Raw genomic sequence first — 17,217 nt, 5'->3', positions numbered from 1 at the left:
GAATCTCCTGGATCTCAGGCGCGTTCCCTCAGACCCCGCGCGCAGTCCCCTCATACGGAACATAGACATGACCTCCGGGACTGCAGGCGCGCCCCGGCCCCCGAGCCCCGGTACCAGCCCCGAGCCAAGGAGGCAGCCGGAGTCCAGATGGCCGCCCTTCCCTCGAGCCCAGGCGCGGTCCCCCATCCCCGACCACAGGCGCATTCTCGGCGGCCCCGACCCACGACCCCAGGCGCTGTTCTCCGGTCCCCAACCCAGGTGCGGGGACCCCCGACCCCGTCCCCCAGCCCCCAAGCCCAGGTGCCACTCCAGAACCTGGGCGCCGCCTCCTGAGCTCGGGCGGCGGCAGCCGAGTAGGATGGCGGTCCACCCTCCAGAGCCCAGGCACCGCGCGGAGGCTGGGGGGCCAGCTGGCTAGGGGCCGGCAGGTGAGAGGCGGGGGCCGAGGGAGCCGGGAGAGGGGCGGCGCGGGGCCCCAGGCCGCACCCGGCGGCAGCTCCCAGGCCCAGGGGCGCGGGGGCGCGGGCGCGCGGGCCCGAGGAGCGCGGGGCCGCCCCCTGCCCCGCCCCCGCTCCTGCCGCGGCCAGCCGGGGCACTGACCTGTAGTGGGTCGGCTTCTCCGTCTGCGGGGGGGACCCGCTCAGCGCCGCCGCCGCCGCTTTCGAAACCGACGGCATTTTCAGTCAAAACAATGCAGCGCGCATGCGCCGCGCGTGCCCGCCCCCGCCTCTCCGGATCTCCCCCCGCGTCGAGCCCACCCGCGCCCCCCGCCCGGCCGGCCACGCCCTCCCGCCACGCCACACCCGCGCGCCACGCCCCCATCCGGCGCCCGGCGCGGAGCTGTCGGCCCTGGGCGCCTCCGGTCACCCTGCGCCCAGAAGGGACGCGCAAGCACCCCGGACCCCGCCACGCCCCGAGCCCGCAGTCCCGGCCGGTCGCCCCCACCCACTCCCGCGGGGTCCCCGAAGTCCACGTTCACGGCCCATCCCGCACCCGCTCAGTCCGCGGCCCCGCTGCAGCCTTCACCCCAGCAGGGCTGCCCACGCGCTCCGCAAGCCGGACAGCGCCCTGCGCAACTCCAAGCTCCGAGACAGAGGACAGGTCCCGAGTAAAGACAGTGCGGCCCGGCTGTCACGCGCGCCTTCACTCATTCTGTGACCCCGGGGGGATGCTGAGACCGCGAAGAGTGGCTCCAGTTGCTTAGGGCTCGGTGTGGGAGACAAGGGAGCAGAAAGAGGCCTGACTGCTCACTGGTACCCGGGTTCTTTTAGGCGTACGAATAGGTCCTAAAATTAGAATGTGGTAGTGGTTGCTCCCTGCGAACGTACTAAAAATTTTCACTTGTTTACTTTAAATGGGTAAATATGAACTGCATATCAATAGAGCTGATTTTTTAGAATCCAAAGGCGCGAAGTCAAGAGGGAGACCAGACACACACCCTTCGCCAAAAGGGTGGGAGGGGAAGCACAGAGGGCGGGAACTCCGGGGCAGGCAGCATTCGCCCCCCACCCTCGCCCCCGGCCCCTCCTCAAGACTCACTCGGAGGTCCAACACAGTGGTCCCTGAAGGAAGAAGCACGGTGTGCATTTGAGGAAGAAGAACCCAGGCCCAGAGTGCATTATTTTGTAAATACGTAGCATAAGAGACATTCTTTTTTTTTTTTGCAGGGCTGGGTGGCTTGTGGGATTTTAGTTCACCGACCAGGAATTTAACCGAGCCCTCAGGGCAGTGAGATTGCAGAGTCCTAACCACTGGGCTTCCAGGGAATTCCCAAGACAAGTTAAATGTTTAACCTCGCCAGTAATTTTTTTTAATGCAAATTAAACAAAGAAGGGGGCTTCCCAAGGCAGTGCTACTCCTAAAGAACCTGACTGCCAGTGCAGGAGACAAGGGTTCGATCCCTGGGTGAGGAAGATCCCCTGAAGGAGGAAATGGCAACCCACTCCAGTCTTCTTGTCTGGAGAATCCCCATGGACAGAAGGGCCTGGTGGGCCATAGTCCATAGGGTCGAAAAGAGCCGGACACGACTGAAGCGACAGAATGCACAAGAGCTCTTGGAACAGGCACTTTGGTGTTATTCTGAACAGAAAATCAACAACACTCTAACCTGCGGCAAGAATACCCTTGAAGGAAGTGTGGCTAGAAGGAAGGGGTATGGATCTTTATGGAAAGCTAATTTGTTCCATTTCTAGAGACTCCAGCCTAAAAAAGAATGAGATTCAGACAAAGATGTACAAAGATATTAGAGTTATTTGGCATAAACTTAAGAGCACCTCGCAGAGAATAAAAATGCTGAGAATTGTTAACAAGAAAAATGCTCCTCCTCAAGTGACAAGACAAAGCAAGATATAGCAGTTCCATACATTAGTTGCCAAGAATATAAGTTCCTGGTGTTTTTTCAAATACAAGTAACACATCGAACAGTATGAACTATCATTGGTGGTGGGATGAGTGACTACCTTCTTTATATGTTCACATTGCCTAAGAGATACACTACTTCTACAAACTGTACATTGAAACCTGGAAACTAAAATAGCAAAAAATGGACAACAGGACATTTTTTAAGGAAATCAAGCAGGAGAATGAAACAGGGTCCGTGAATTCTTTGGAAGACAAAACAGATCTTGAAGACTTGCCAGGATGTAGGAAATGAGAAAGATGCCTAGGATAATTCCAAGGTCCCAAGCTGGGAAGGATATAAAGACACAGGTTTGGGAGAGCCGAATTCTGTTTCCAACCTAAGGAGTTTGAAGCACCTGTGAAGTCCAGTGGAGAGGCACAGAGAGCCGTGTGCGCCTGCTCAGTCATGTCCAACTGTTTGCGACCCTGTGGACTGTTGCCCACCAGGCTCCTCTGTCCATGGGATTCTCCAGGCAAGAATACTGGAGTGGGTTGCCATTTCCTTCTCCAGGGGATCTTCCGACCCAGAGATAGAACCCTTGTCTCCTGCAGATTCTTTACCACTGAGCCACCAGGGAAGCCCACATACATTGAGCTTAAAAAAGGGCTCAAGATAAAGAAATTTGGGCATCTTTAAAACGATGCCTCCTTTTCCTCCTCACTCAAGAGGCACCTTCCTTGAAGAGAATTGGGATAGGCTGTAAAGACTGTCGTTTTTTTGACTTTTGAAGAATGTTCTTAAAAGGCTGGGATAGTACCCAGACACACACAAAAAATAGCACAGCTGCTTAGAAGATATGAGATCATCGACCTCAGTAACTTTTCCTGGGATTAAAAAAAAAAATTGTCTCTATCTTCTGCCCCAAAAGCTTTGAAAGCAGTTATCTCTAGGTGGTAGGACTCGAGTGTTTCCAATTCTCTTCTTTCTGCTTACCACACTGTCTAACTTTTCCAAATATAGCTTATTGCTTTGATCATATGAAAGTTAATTTTAATGAAAACAAAATTTCTTCTTGTTAGTTCTTCTTTCTTGCAGGAGCTAGTGAGAGTAAAGCCAGGATTCAGGTTTGAATGACTGTTGCTCAAAAAAAATGGTTCACAACCAAAAAGGTCACAATCACTCCAGGCCAGAGAAAGAACGTCTTAATTCTCTGCTACTAGTGGGACTGAGGATGTAGCCTGAGCTATGATTAGGCCAATCTTTTCAAATCTTGGTCTCTCCATCTTTAAAAAAATGAATATACTTGACTCAGTTGCCCCTCCCTAACAAGCATAATTTACCAAGGTGGGCCAGCCACTTAGAGCACTTCTGCAGGTGTCTTGCAAGAAGCCAGTACACTGCAATAGAGTCAGTGGTCTTCAATCCGAGTGAGAGAAATTTCCAGTTAACTTTGGCACCAAAAAAGTCAAGATAAAATGTTCTACTAAAATGGTAAGTAAATAAAATCATCCCTTTACGCGTCCTGTATTTAATCCAGAATTAAGCACGTTTCCTACTAAGCAGTACTTTGAGAAACATAATCATTTACATATCCAAAATACTGTAAGCTGTCAATAAAAATATTTACCAATTTTACTCTACTCAGAAAGTTATTGCCTTGCTAAAAATAAAAATGTACAGAGAGCTGAGAAAGCTCATTATTTCTGGTATTGTTTGATCATATTCCATCAGCTACATTTAGGTTTCTTTCCTCAGCTCCTATTCTGGGGTGGCGGCGCGGCGGGTGGTGGGGGGGTGGGGGCGGAACTAAAGGAATTGAAATGACTAGAAGGCTCCCTTTCCTAAAATGAAGTGCTAAAAAAAAATTGGCTTAACTTCACATTACCAACTTAAAATTTTATTGTTAAACATCAATTTATACACATCACAGTACACTGTAAAATAAAGTGTTTAACTCTTCTGTCAGTCACTCTGTCTCAGAAAGTGGATCACACCGGACTACAGGTGTCACTACGTTGCTTTGTAAACATGATAATGTACAAAGACACCACAAATCCAATAGCACATGCTGCGACCAAAACCTTTTCCGTGGATCTGAGAAAGCTTTCCGACATATTCGATGGGAAACGAGCATCAGACAAGGAGCCGGTTCCGATCTGCTAACATCTTGTGTCGCCTTCAAGGGGTCAGCTTAGCCAGGTCGGTCATTCAAGTCCCTCAGTCTCAGGACGCAAGTAATAACGGGGACAGAAACGGTCAAACGCGACGCCAAAGCCTAAGGGCTGAGGTCTGTTGCTTCGTTCCTGGCACCCCATTAAGTCCTCGCCCCGTGGGCCACCGGAGCTCCAGGCTTTTCAGAAGCGTCGCTGGGCTCCGGTACCTCTTCCAGCAACATCCGTCTCAACCACTGGTCCGCGCTGGTCTCCCGCCTAAAGAAGCACCAAATGACCAGAGCCATGAGGGACAAGCTTAAGGGCAGCACCACCCACCAGGGTCGCTGCTGCCCGGTTCCCAGGGACTGCTTCACTGTCCAGCGGGGCGGCGCGGCTCTGCTGGAGGAAAACCGAAGGGGGAGGTGAGGATCATCCTCTTCGTCGCCCTCGGCCGCGAGCTGGGCTCGAGCCCGGCCGCTGGGTGGCGGAGGCGGGCTTCGGGAAGCCCAGCGCACGAGCCTCAGCGCCCGGAGCGCCCTGGAAGAGAGAAAGCAGTGAGCGCGCGCGCCCGCCCCTTCCGCCCGCGGTCCCGCCGAGACCCCGCGCAGCTCACCCGGCCGCCGGCGCGGACAAAACGCCGCTCATCGCGACCCCAGCTCCGCGCTCGGCGCCGCAGTCCTGTCACTTCCGTCGCGCGAAGTCGGAAGTTCCGTGCTGTTCCGGGCCTCCGCGCACGACTACAGAACGTGAGTCCCCGCTCGCGCAGCGGAAATGACTCACGTCCTCCTGCAACCTCTTCCGTAGCAGGCCCGCCCCCGGTCGGCCGCGCGGGCATGCCGGGAAATGTAGTTCGCGGCCGGCCCGAGGCGGTGCTAGCTTTCCTCTCCCTGGGCTTGCGCCCCAGGCCTGAGGCCTGTCGGCCGGGACGGGGCGTTAGCATGGTCCTCCGACGAGCTCGCCTCAGCGCGGGTCCCCCGATAACGGCCCACACTACGCACCCCTCCCGCCGTGCCGGCGCAGCCCGGACGCCTCTTCCCCCGTCCTTGCGCCGCTGTCTTGCTCTCTTCGTGGGACTTCAGCTATGTCCCGTCGACTAGTGTCCCCGGCCCCGGGGCCGCGGGCCCGCACCCAGCCCTTGCGCTCTGCGGGCTCCGAGCTGCGCAGCCGTCGCCGCATATACACCATCCGACCTGCTTGGCAGGCACACGGCTCAGCCGCAGGGCTGTGGGCCTCACCCACGGCACCAGGGCACGCCCGTGGCCCTCCCCGCGGAGCCGACGGGCACTCGGGCACGTTTCCCTCTTCAGGCCGGCAGGAACACCTGCCTAGGGCCCGGAGCGCCATTGTTTTGGATGGAGGGTGCAGCGTGCTCCTCGGGGACCTTCTCGTACACCTGCAGGAGTCAGGCCGGGAGAGGCAGCTCTGAGCTGTCCAGGGACTCCCTGTCTACCCTGTACCCCAGTCGGCTCCATAGGGAAGCTACTGGAGCCTTCTGCCATCAAGGCAAACTGGCGCTGGGTCAGCTGAGCCGTCCTGTCTGGAGACCACATAGGAGGACCCCGGGCATTACCACAGACTCTGTGACGATGTGGGAATGTGCTGGGCTGGGGGTGAGGGGGCACTTGGTGACAAAATCAGATTACAAGGCCACCTTATGAGCTGTGACATTTGAAAAACAAAAACCACAACATGAGAGGGGGCTTTTCTTTTTGGTCAGTTTTCCCTTAACTCCTTTTAGGGTGTGTTGAAGGTCAGCCACTACGGTGGCTAGTGACTTCATTTTTGCAGAACCGGGTGGCTAGTGCCAGTCTTTGTTGGCAGCTGCAATTTGCCGCCTCCCTGGTTCCGCACCTTTGCCTCGAGCATATTCTGCACCTGCTTTCTGGTGGGAGAAGCGCCAGCCTCGGGGATCCCGCCACACCCCAGGAATGCTGGAGACACTTGAGCAAGCGTGGCGGAATGGAGGTGTTCCTAACTCAGCAGCACCTGGGAAGTCTCCCCACCTGGGGAAGCCCAACTCTGAACCCCTGGTGGTGGCTCAGCTCCAAACCCAGGGCTGTGTCCAGAGCTGCTGTGTCAACAGAGGTGCCTGTGTGCTCACGTCCTCCTCACTGGGCTCTGCCCCACCTGTTCCACCCCAGAACCCCACCCAGAGTCACTGCTGAACCAGTTCAGCCACAGGGAACCCCAGGAGCACCAACTATAGGCAGGAGGATGGACCACAATCATTCTGGTATGCAGCCTGTAGGGCTTCCTGGAGGAGGCAAAGATAACTTGAGGAGGAGGTTAGGGGTGGAGCTGCTGACTGCAGCTTATACAACCATCTGGTTGGTCTGTTTTCAGGCATCTGGGCACAAGCTGCCCTGGGCCAGCAGAGAGGGCCCAGAGCTGGGGAGGTCAAGGGCAGGGGCTGATGGGGGAGCTGGGACCCCACCCCCGTGCAAGGCCGCCTCTAAAGGGTCACTAAAACTGTCTTGATGACTGCCTTGGATGCGTGACAGAAATTAGACACCTGGACAGGCACCTCTTGAGCCTCTGCTTCCTCAGCTGGAAAATGGGCATCTCCTGTCGTTCAGGGCTGCTTCCAGGACTGGAGCTCTGCCTGAGGGGCCCTCGGCAGCCCCTGGGGCAGCTGTTAATGTTAATGGGACGGTGTGGAAATGTCCTCCCATCCTGAAGCAACGGATGTTCCCTTATGGCCGCCAGCCTCCTAGGGTGCTCTGAGGGCAGAGTCCAGGAGGAGCAGTGCGGGCCACAGCAAAGATTTAGCAAATCCACATGTCCTCTGTGCCCAAGTCCTGCTGGCCGGGTCTCCATTCTAGGTGAAGGCATGATGCAAAGGACACAGGGTCCTGTGGAGTCAGCAGGCCCTGATCTCTGAGAGCGGGTCTAGGGCTCAGAGTTGGGCTCTCCCGTGGAACAGAAACAACTTCAGAGAACATCCGTGTTGGACCAGGGCACTCCATGACCATGGTGGCTCAAGACAGTCACGTCTGAACACAGACAAGACAGGGACATGGCCCAAACCTCAAAAAAAGACCAAATACCCGCTTCCTGGCTAATGGGAGGGACTCTGGTCATTCACCAGCCATGGCTGTCCTTCTTCTGGACAAGATGTGTTAAGATGCTATACTAGGGACTCCCCTGGTGGTTCCGTGGTTAAGAATCTCCCTTCCAATGCAGGGGATGTGGGTTCAAACCCTGGCCGGGAACTAAGCTCATACATGTTGAGGGGCAACTACTGAGCCCGTGTACTCTAGAGCCTGTGCTCCGCAAGAAGAGAAGCCACTGCAAGGAGAAGCCCGAGCACCGCGATGAAGAGTTGTCCTCACTCTCAACAACGAGAGGAAGCCCGCGAGCAGTGAGGAGCCTGTGTACCACAACAGAGACCCAGCGCAGCTAAAAAGAAGTACAACTTTTAAGTGATGCTACACTGGACTGAACAATGTTCTTCCAAATTCTGTCCCCCCAGAGCCCACCACATAATCCCTATTTGGAAAGGTCTTTGTGGATGTAATTAGTTAAAACTATGTCACATTGGATGGGGTTCCCAGGTGGCGCTAGTGGTAAAGAACCCGCCTGCCCATGCAGGAGATGTAAGAGACGTGGGTTCAGTTCCTGGGTCAGGAAGATCCCTGGAGAAGGGAATGGCTACCCACTCCAGTATTCTTGTCTGGAGAATCCCACGGGCAGAGGAGCCTGGCGGGCTACAGTCCATGGGATTGCAAAGAGTCGGACATGACTGAAGCGACTTAGCACCCACGTATGCATATCATATTGGATAGGGTGGGCCCTAAATGGCATACTTATAAGAGGAGAAAAGACCCAGAGACACGTGGGGAGAAGGCCATGCCAAGAGGTGGGCGGAGACTGGAGGGATGGAGCCAAGAGCTGAGGAGCTGGGAGGATCCCGGCTGCACCAGAAGCTTAAAGAAAGGCCTGGAGGAGTTTCTTCCTCAGAGTCTTCATGGTTTCAGATATAGGAACTCTGTTGTTTTAACTGCCCCGGCCGGGCCTTGTGGGTGATACTTTGTTACAGCAGATCCTGGAGACTCATAGCCCCCAGAGCACAGCCCACAGGAACACAGCTGAACCCAGAGCCCTTTGTTAAGCCCCACCTCCCGAGACACCTGCACTGCGGCCGTGAGCTCTCCCTGCTGAAATCCACTTGTTCAGTGACATGTGTGTCCCCTCCGGCCTCTAGCTGGAGAGTGACAGCAGCCCCAAATGCTGGGGTTTGCTTGACTCTCCGATGCAAGGGAGCCCCAATGGGAAAAGCCACAACCAGATGCTCCTGGGGCCACCCCCAGAGCGTCTCCAGGACCCTCCCCTTCCTGACCCCAGCAATCTTGGCAGGGCGCTGGGTGACAGGTTCCCCACACTGGCAGCGATGCCCCCGCTCCCCCGGGGCATAAACCAACACCTCAGCCTTCATTATCTCAAAGCACACACAGAGCAACCTCACACGGGCCTAATGCTCCACTAATGGGAGGGAGGCTGCCGCCCAGTGTGCCCGATGACGGGACTGATTTACTGTAGCGCCACTTGAGAGCTGACATATTGGACCTATTGATTTTCCCTGGGAAGATCAATACAGGGTGCGTGGGGACAGGCAGGGCCACCACCTTTGGAAAAGCAGAGCCTGTCTCCGGGTGTCGAGGCCTGAGAGCAGAGGTGGGGGCAGGTGGGCACAGAGCTGTGAAGGCCCCACACCGCGCATGAGGGGGACGGGCTGGGAGCAGGCGCTGGGGGGCCTGGCAGCCTGAGTGCCTTGGCCCCCGGCCCACTCAGGGGCCCCAAGGGTCAGGGGCCTTGGAGGCCACTCCATTCCTTGGCTTGAGGCCCCTCCCCCTTTCAAAGCCAGCCGGGCCCCTCTGCTTCTGTCGCCCCGTGTCCGCTCACCTGGCGCTTGGCCCCTCCGCCTTCCCTCTGAATCACAGCCCGTGGGGTAACCTAGGGCCATCTCCCATCTCGGGGTCCTCCTCTCAGTCAGCCCCGCTGGGTCCCTCTGCCAGGTGAGGCAACGGCAGTTTCCAGGGTGAGGGGATGGGCATCCTCGCCAGGCCGTCCCTGCTGCTGGAGCGCCTTCACTGCCCCCTCAGTGCCCGCAGACCCCCTCCTTCATGAAGACCCCCTCTGGCCACACTGTAGGACCTTCTCCAGGGCAGGGCTGCACCTCACCTTCATCAGCCCAGCCCCCCCCCAGGCAGGGGCCGGCACAGGCGAGGGCTGGAGACTGACCCACAAGCCCTCCTGGGGCCTCCGCCCAGATTGCACTGCTCTCGCCACCCTTCACCCGGTCGCCCAGCCAGACTCCAGCCCTTCCCCAGGCCCGGGCCCTGGTTGTTCCCGACAGGGAACTGCAGCTGGGGTCCGGGCAGATGCTGGGGTCCAGGCCTGGGTCGGTCACGGAGGGCACTCCTTGGGGCTGTGTCTGGGCAGAGAGGGACCCTGGGGTCCCAGCCACCCTGGGCAGCCACTGGACCCCATGCCACAGCTTCCCTTGGCTGCTGTGAAGGCCCCCGCGGGGCGGGTCACCAGCCTGGCCTGGGCGCGGGTTGCGTCCCTAGGGTGGAACTTTGCATTTCCTGTCATTCCCCCCAAAGCCAAAGCCAGTCCTGAAGGCAGGCGTTGGACCCTCCAGGTGGCGGAGAAGTGACTGGCAGCTTTCAGCAGGGCAAGTCCCCCCACAGTCCCCACTAGGACCCCTGTGGGATGGGAAGGGAGCAGCCCCCTGCAGAGGGCGGTGGAGCCTGGAGCTGAAGGGCCCAGGGAGGAGGTGGACAGGTAAGGCCCGCAGCCGGAGGGAGATCTCGGGCCATGAGTGACCGTGGGGCCCGGGGGCCGGGCACATGCCAGGTTGGGAGGGGCTGCTGTCCTATGCTGAGAACCTGGCCCCCAAGCAGCGGTGGCTTTGGGAGACCCCCAGCCAGCACTGGGGGTGCTGTCCGGGAGGAAAGCACCCAGCTACGCCCACATGTGGTGGGTGACGAGGCAGAACAGTGTCCCCCAAACCGTGTCCACATGGACCTCAGAAGGAAACCTCACATGGAAGGAGAGTCAGCGGGGCGAGGTCAGAGGGACTGGAGTGTTCCTCAGTCCTGCGACAGGTGTTCTCGAAAGAGCAGGGAAACTCGGACATGACACAGGGTGGGGTGGGGCGGCCCTGCGATGAGCGGAGGCTGGGAGGCTGGGAGGCTGGGATCAGGAGGGAGCAGGGCGGGTGGGCTCCCCGCTAGAGCCTTGGGCAGGACCTTTCACTTCAGGCTTCTGGCCTCCAGGGCTGTGAGAGGCTCCCCCAGCTCTGCTCAGCCCCCTGGTTTGCTGGGAACTGGCTGGGCGGCCCCAGACGCAAGTGCAGCAGCACATGGAGGGGGCAGGGAGGACGGCCCACGAAGATGCTGGGGTCCGGGCCTGGCTCCTGGGCGGGGGTTGGCGGGGTCCAGGCCTTCTGGGGTCCTGCTCGCGGTGTCGACTGTAACCGCCCTGGAGACGCGGGGAGGACACCCCTGGGCGGGACCCCCGGGGCTGAAGGGGCTACCATGTCCCTCAGAGGAGGACCCAGATGCCAGAGAAGCAGGTGCCAAGGGTGGCGCCCGGGGGTGGCGGGGGCTCCTCAGGGTTTGCCGCACGTGCACCTGCCGCTCTGGAGCGGTGGGAGGTGGCGGGAGCAGCCCGGCTGGTGGTCCCTGGCCCAGAGCCTGCTCACCCAGGACGCTGCGGAGGCAGGATGTCCTCTAGAGAAGGCTACTCCAGAAGTCAAAATAGCATGAAATTTAATTTTCCGCCTATTTGACAAGGCTGGGTCTGGGCCCCAATCAGCGCTGAGATAAGGGTCCTCGGCCGGGTGTGAGCCAGCTGGGCGAGCGGCAAACACTCCACCGTCCCCGGGCAGGCTGGGGCTCCCCCCGCGGGACCCTGGTTGCCGGGCGCTAAAGCAAACGGGCTCTATTTGCCCAGTCTGCGATGACAATGCAGTCATCAAATATTTGCTGGCCTGGCCCGCCACGGAGCTCGGCTATAAACGCTTGAGCCCAGGTGGAGGTGGGCCTGCCCAGTGGGAGCTGCAGGCCGCGGCAGGTAGGAGCCAGGCTGGGTGGTGGGTGGGCGCGGGTGGCAGAAGAAGGCTGTGGGCTCCTCTGCCCAGGTGGTCTCTGCAGACCATCCACCCACGGGGAGGGGTCACCAGCAGGGTGGGGAGGGCTGGGCCATTGAGGACAAAACCAGGCCAGGGGGAGACAGACACCCGAGGCTCGGCTCCCCACCAGCGGCTATCCGTACCCCAGCACTGGGGCCACGGGACACCCAGGCGGGGAATAGAGACCCCAGAACTGTGAGCAGACAGCAGGGGCAGGGGGCAGCGGAGGGGAGCTCCCCTGACTCCGACTCCTCGCCCCTCCCCCACGCACAGCGTGGTTTCCTGAAGCTGGGACCTCCTCCGTCTCTGAACCCCCTTCCCTTTCTTCCTGCCCCCTGCCAGGGCGCCCACCAGGAGGCCTCTTGGCCAAGGGTTGGCCCACCTGCCTCCCCTGAAGCAGAGGAGCTTGGCCTGTCCCGGGGTGGGGGCCTCCCACATTCATAATCAGCTCCCTGCACCCCCGACCCCGCCCGCAGCCCCCCTTGGCTTGCAACCTGTCAGTGACTTGCCCAGTCCTGCCTGTACCACCTCCCCACACCTAGCCTCAGGCTAGGAACACTCGAGGTGACCCCGAACCAGAGAGCACAGGGAAGCCTGGGGTGGTAGGGGTGGAGAAATGGCTCTGTCTTCCCCCAAAGGCCCCCCAGAGTCACCCTCACAGCCCCTGAAGCCCCCAGACTTCAAGGGACAGAACAGCTGGGTCAAGGTGGCCAGGCCCGGCCTCCTGGGCTCAGCACTGGCACCTCAGGGATGGGGGGACCCTGCCAACCACAGACACTCATGGGGGCCACCAAAGGGGTCCCCCGCTCCCACCCCGCCCCGGGGCAGACGCCGCGTCAGCCAGCCTGTGTGTCAAGGGCCACAGCGACCCTACGCTGCGACAGGGCTCTGCTCTCCAGACCCCAAAGCCACCCGCAGCCCAGCCCAGCTGGCTCCCTGCCCCCTGGCCCACTCCTGTCTCTGAGGTGCTGTTTCAGTGGCACTGTCGCCAGGCCCCCAGCCCACAGGGCAGGATGAACCCACCCCCTCGGGGTGACCGTGGCCTGCACGCCCCCTCCCGCCGCGCCCACCCGCCCGCGGGCCACCACCTGGTCTCTCCCCAGACATCAGCCATCCCCGAGCTCGGCGCCCGCCCCAAGCCTGCAGTGGCCGTTCCCCTAGCGCGGCTGGGGTCCCCGCCTGCTACCCTGTCCCCTCTCTGCCTCCCTCCACAGCCGGAACCCGCTGCCCTGACAATCCAGGAGGAGATGGCCGCGGGGGTCATCCGGCCGCTCTGTGACTTCCGGCTGCCCCTGCCGGCCCTCCAGCCCTTCCTGTCCCCAGTCCCGGAGCCCCCAGATACTTCTGAGGAGGAGGAGGGGGAGGAGGAGGAGCTGGAGGCTGAGGGGCCAGAGGGCCACGGCCCAAACTTCTGCAGCCCAGGCTGGGCCCCCGAAGATCCCCCCCTGGACCCCAGCAGCCCGGAGACTCCGCTGCAGCTGCTGCGGTTCTCGGAGCTCATCAGCGGCGACATCCAGCGGTACTTCGGCCGCAAGGACCGGGGGCAGGACCCTGACGCCTGTGACATCTACGCTGACGGCCGCCCGGCCAGCAGCTTGGCCAGGGAGCTCTCCTGCGCCGATCTGGTGCGCCCAGCCCGCAGCGCCCCCCCAGAAAACCGTGAGGCCACCGAGCCCGGGGGCTGCTCCCCGGGATGCCCCGAGGGGCAGGTGCACGGGCCAGGCCTTGGTAGGGATGGGCCACCGCTGCTGGGGCCCCTGGCCGAGCTCTTTGACTATGGGCTGCGGCAGTGCTCTGGTGCCCAGGCAGTGAGTGGGCGGCGACTCAGGCTGGAGCGCAAGTACGGCCACATCACCCCAATGACCCAGAGGAAGCTGCCCCCATCCTTCTGGAGGGAGCCGGCACCCAGCCCCTTGGGCCTGCTGCACCCCGGCACGCCTGACTTCAGTGACCTGCTGGCCAGCTGGTCGGCAGAGGCCGGGTCCGAGCTGCTGGGCACGGGTGCCCCAGGCCTGGAGGGGGTGCAGCTGGCCGAGGCCTAGTGATCAGTCGAGGGTCAGTGGGGGTGAACCGAGGGCTCCAGGCATCCAGACTCACCTTCCTGCTGAACTGGAAGGAGCCAGGGGACCCCCAGCCACGGCGGCCACCAGGACTTGGACCAGCTCAGGTGGGGGTTCCCCAGGCCAGGGCAGGGGTGGGCCGGAGCTGCCCAGGGGCTCTGCCCACAGGAGGGAGGGCAGGGCAGGAGCTGCAGCCCCTCGGAGGTGGGGGCTTGAGTCCACATGCTGTGGGTGAGTCCCATGTCCCCCAGGCCAGCCCCCAAGGTTCCAGCCAGCGGTGTAGGGCCACCCTCTGCACTGCCCGCTCAGCTGGCCCCAGGGTGGCCCCTCCTTGCGGTGCCCACGGGAGGCCAAGGCCAGCTACTGGGCCGAGGGCTTTCTGGTGGGGCGGGAAGTGGGCGCCGTCTCCGTGTGGAGCGAAGGCCCAGGGGGGCGTGGTGCTGTGGGCAGGAGGCCCTGGGGAGCTGTGGGGCCTGGGCTTGGTGGCTCTGGCTGGAACAGGGGTTCTGGGAGTCTCGGAAAAACCCTCTTGGTTTTTTTCTCTGCCCAGGGCCTCCTGCCCGCCCCCGGGAGGGAACTCTGGACTTGCACAGGAATGGGGCCGGCACGTTTATTTCTGGGGAATAGGTAGGGATGAGAGTCGGCGGGCAGGCTTCTGGACAAGGGGCTTCTCCAAGGCCGCACTCCTGGACGTCTGCCGGGCTGCCAGGTTCACGAGAGCCGCCTTCCACTGTAGCCACCTGCCCGAGACACGGCTCACGCCCGGGGCCCACCTCCATCCCCTGCCCTGCGGCCTCCCCTGAACCCGGATCTGCAGGCGCTCTGGAAGGTGGCTCCTGCTGCCCACCTCACGGCCTGATACACGCCCCAGCGATTCATGGGGACCACGTCGTCAGGGGCCACGTCCTTGATGAAGAGCTGCTGCCGCCCCAGGGACATGGGGCCCCTCCTGCTGCTCAGTGTCGGGGTCCAGGGGCCCTCCTCGCTCCACAGACGCAGCATGCTCTCCTGCAGGGTGGCCATTGCCTCCGTGCGCTGTGGACGCGGGAGTCGGACCAGACAGGGACCTGTCAGTGGGGATTATCTCCCTCTGGACAAACCCGGGCCTTATCTGCCGGGAAATGTGGCTTGGGCCAGACACGCAGACAGACAAACGGCTGCGCAGAGAGGAGAGCTAGGAGGTGGCCGGGTTGGGGGTGGTGAGGGCAGCAGGGCGTCAGGCCCCGCACAGAGGAAGGCACGGGCGGCCCCCCTGCAGGCCTGGGGGGCGGGAGCGGCCAGCGCTGGTGCCGCCTCTCACCAGCTTGGTTTCTGTATTAAACTTGAGATTCTGGATGGTCTTGTTGTCCTGGATGCTGGTTTCCAATTTCATCATTTGGTTCTGAAACTAAACACGGCCCTCCATTCATGGCCACGCACGGACGCAGGGAGTCTGCAGCCCCGGGCGGCAGCCCCACCCCAGCCATTTGGGGCAGGAGGCTCTCCCACGAGAGGGTCCTGGCCCCTGGGTGGAAGCTGGCAGCATCACTCTGCCCAGTGACAAGGCGGGACTCGGCAGTTCTCAGGGCCGCTCTCTCCCCTGTGACCGTGGACGTGCCCCAGCATCTGAAGGTCCATGTGGGAGCCCCTACTGGTACTCTCAGAGGCTGAGGTATGCACAGCCAGCAGCAGAACGGCTGGTTCCATGGGCCTTGCCCCACCCGCCAGTCACTGTCCTGGATCTGAGCCTCCCTGGTGGGGGGAGGTCTGCGTGGCCCCTGCCCCTGCCAAGTGTGCCAGGCCCTGGGTACCGTGGCCAGCTTGCCCTGGATCTCGGCGATCTTGCGCCCGGGGTTGCCCTCTCTGAGCAGCTGCACGGAGGACAGCAGGGCAGCCAGCTCCTGCCTCACGGCCTCGACAGCCAGCTCTCTGTGGGCACAGAGGTGGGGCTGCTGGGCTCTGGGAGAGCCCACGGGGGCACACAGGGCGGTGGAGGGAGGAGGCCCTGGGAGGGGCGGGGGTGCTCAGCCTTGCCACCTCTCTGGTGGGCACCGGGGGGTCCCCAGGAGGTGACGGGGGGAAGGCAACCCCCAACAGGACCCAAGCCCAAAGCTGGGCCAGGTGGGGCTGGGAAGGGCTTGGGGCAGCCACAGAGGCAGGGGCTTGGGGAGGACGCCCACCGTCAGGAGGCCCGGGAGGCCGCAGGTGATGCTAAGACAACTGTGCCCTGCTTGGGGGGGCAGCCCCGCCCCGAAGGCCCTGCTGGCCGTGTCGGAGCCGGGCCTCACCTGGCTGTGGCCTCGGCAGAGATCTTGCAGTCCGAGTCGCTCTTGTGAAGCACGCACTTGTCGGTGACAGCCTCTATCTGAAACGTGGAGCAGGCGGGCAGCTACGGCCTGGCACAGTGGGAGGGGAGGCCGCCTGGCCCACACCCACCTGCTGGGGCAGCTGGTCCACTCGCTCCTGCACCTCCCGCAGGTGTGCCTCTGCCTCCTCTCGACACCGCGTCAGGCCTTCCCGCCACCGCTGCTCTGCAACCTCCCACTCACTCTGTGTCTGGGGGGGGCACCAGTGAGGGCCAGAGCCCAGAGGGAGTGGGAGGGGGGAGGGGCGGACAGACGGACACGTAGCCAGACCCCACACGGTCACCCCCACACAGCAGAGCTCCTAGAGGGCTTGGGGCACCCTCCTTAGGTCTGAGCAGGTCCACACTAACTGGACATAGCCTGGCCTGGCACACGGCAGGCCTGGCTCCCTGCCCCAGCGGCTCACAAGCCTGTGTAGACAGGCACTGAAAACAGACATCCGCCCCACCGCCGAAGGGTGATCACGTGTGCACACGTGTGTTCATGGGAGGACTGAGGGCATCCGAAGGGCAGCAGCTCAGTGCCCATCAGCGGACAGGTGGATAAGCTGCAGTCTGTCCACGGCGAGATGTCACAGCCAAGAAAAGGAGGCGGGTGCTGACGCACAGCACGGATGGGCCCCAGACACGTGACGCTCAGTGAGAGATGCTCACAGAGGCCACGGGGTGTTCGGTCCCACTTATGTGAAACGTCCAGAGCAGGCAGATCCACAGACAGGGAGCAGATCAGTGCTTGCCTGGGGCTGGGAGTGTCCACGGACACACGGGGTTTCCTTCAGAGAGGAAGGAAAGGTTCTAGAAGTGACCATGGTAGTGCTTGTACAGCTCCGAACGCACGAAGAACCACGGAATTACACACTCTGAAAAGGTGGACTGTTGTGTGCCCTGAACCTCAATAAAGCTGTTAGAAAAAGAAGACAAAGAACCCCTGGGAGGAGGCTGCTGTGCTGGCAGCTTTGTGGAGCCCGTGCGCTCTGGGCCCGGGGCCGTGGGGCCAGTTGCCAGAGCGGCGGGACGGGTACTCGCCTCCCGCAGCCGCATGCTCAGCGTCTGCTCCTGCAGGTCCAGCCGCCAGCTCAGGGCCAGGAAGTGGTCACTCAGGTCCTTTACCTGCCTGACCAGCTCAGCCACGGACACCTCCAGGGCCTGGCTCTTCTCTCGGAGCTGCAGGGGGCGGGGCT

At 61.2% G+C, this 17,217-nt stretch overlaps 5 protein-coding genes across 7 annotated transcripts in view; 2 read left to right on the top strand and 3 right to left on the bottom strand.

Moving 5' to 3' along the window:
- Nucleotides 1-726, bottom strand: part of UNKL (unk like zinc finger) — a 32,347-nt gene extending 31,621 nt beyond the window's left edge. The window contains exon 1 of one of the 3 annotated variants that reach the window (XM_070362832.1): nt 601-726. In XM_070362832.1, the coding sequence (XP_070218933.1) occupies nt 601-677 (77 nt within the window). In that variant the 5' untranslated portion in view covers nt 678-726. The remainder of the gene's footprint in view (nt 1-600) is intronic. The other 2 variants (XM_070362833.1, XM_070362834.1) reach the window with 2 other exon arrangements.
- LOC138985596 (uncharacterized) lies at nt 703-1,158 on the top strand. The gene has a single exon (XM_070362594.1). It carries the CDS (start codon nt 703-705, stop codon nt 1,156-1,158), a length of 456 nt encoding a protein of 151 aa, XP_070218695.1.
- Nucleotides 1,159-4,216: 3,058 nt separating this feature from the next.
- On the bottom strand, nt 4,217-5,266 carry UQCC4 (ubiquinol-cytochrome c reductase complex assembly factor 4). The gene is made up of 2 exons (XM_005886822.3): nt 5,108-5,266; nt 4,217-5,031 (listed from the first exon to the last, which is right to left on the bottom strand). The coding sequence occupies exons 1-2, from the start codon at nt 5,137-5,139 to the stop codon at nt 4,656-4,658; spliced, it is 408 nt and encodes a 135-aa protein (XP_005886884.1). The 5' UTR covers nt 5,140-5,266; the 3' UTR covers nt 4,217-4,655.
- Nucleotides 5,267-12,879: 7,613 nt separating this feature from the next.
- Nucleotides 12,880-14,145, top strand: PERCC1 (proline and glutamate rich with coiled coil 1). Its single transcript, XM_070362775.1, has one exon. The coding sequence runs from the start codon at nt 12,880-12,882 to the stop codon at nt 13,672-13,674; it is 795 nt and encodes a 264-aa protein (XP_070218876.1). The 3' UTR covers nt 13,675-14,145.
- A 113-nt stretch (nt 14,146-14,258) lies between these two features.
- CCDC154 (coiled-coil domain containing 154) overlaps nt 14,259-17,217 on the bottom strand; it is an 8,860-nt gene continuing 5,901 nt past the window's right edge. Inside the window, exons 14-20 of the mRNA XM_070362593.1 lie at nt 17,063-17,200; nt 16,108-16,227; nt 15,960-16,036; nt 15,483-15,600; nt 14,993-15,079; nt 14,540-14,727; nt 14,259-14,432 (exon numbers count right to left, since the gene is read on the bottom strand). Coding sequence (XP_070218694.1) covers nt 14,303-14,432; nt 14,540-14,727; nt 14,993-15,079; nt 15,483-15,600; nt 15,960-16,036; nt 16,108-16,227; nt 17,063-17,200 — 858 coding nt within the window. The 3' untranslated portion in view covers nt 14,259-14,302. The remainder of the gene's footprint in view (nt 14,433-14,539; nt 14,728-14,992; nt 15,080-15,482; nt 15,601-15,959; nt 16,037-16,107; nt 16,228-17,062; nt 17,201-17,217) is intronic.

This window comes from Bos mutus, chromosome 25 (assembly GCF_027580195.1).
Source record: "Bos mutus isolate GX-2022 chromosome 25, NWIPB_WYAK_1.1, whole genome shotgun sequence".
In the NCBI taxonomy this organism is placed as follows: Eukaryota; Metazoa; Chordata; class Mammalia; order Artiodactyla; family Bovidae; genus Bos; species Bos mutus.
The sequence above is the reverse complement of the archived record's forward strand: the minus strand, read 5'-3'. Positions and strand labels throughout refer to the sequence as shown.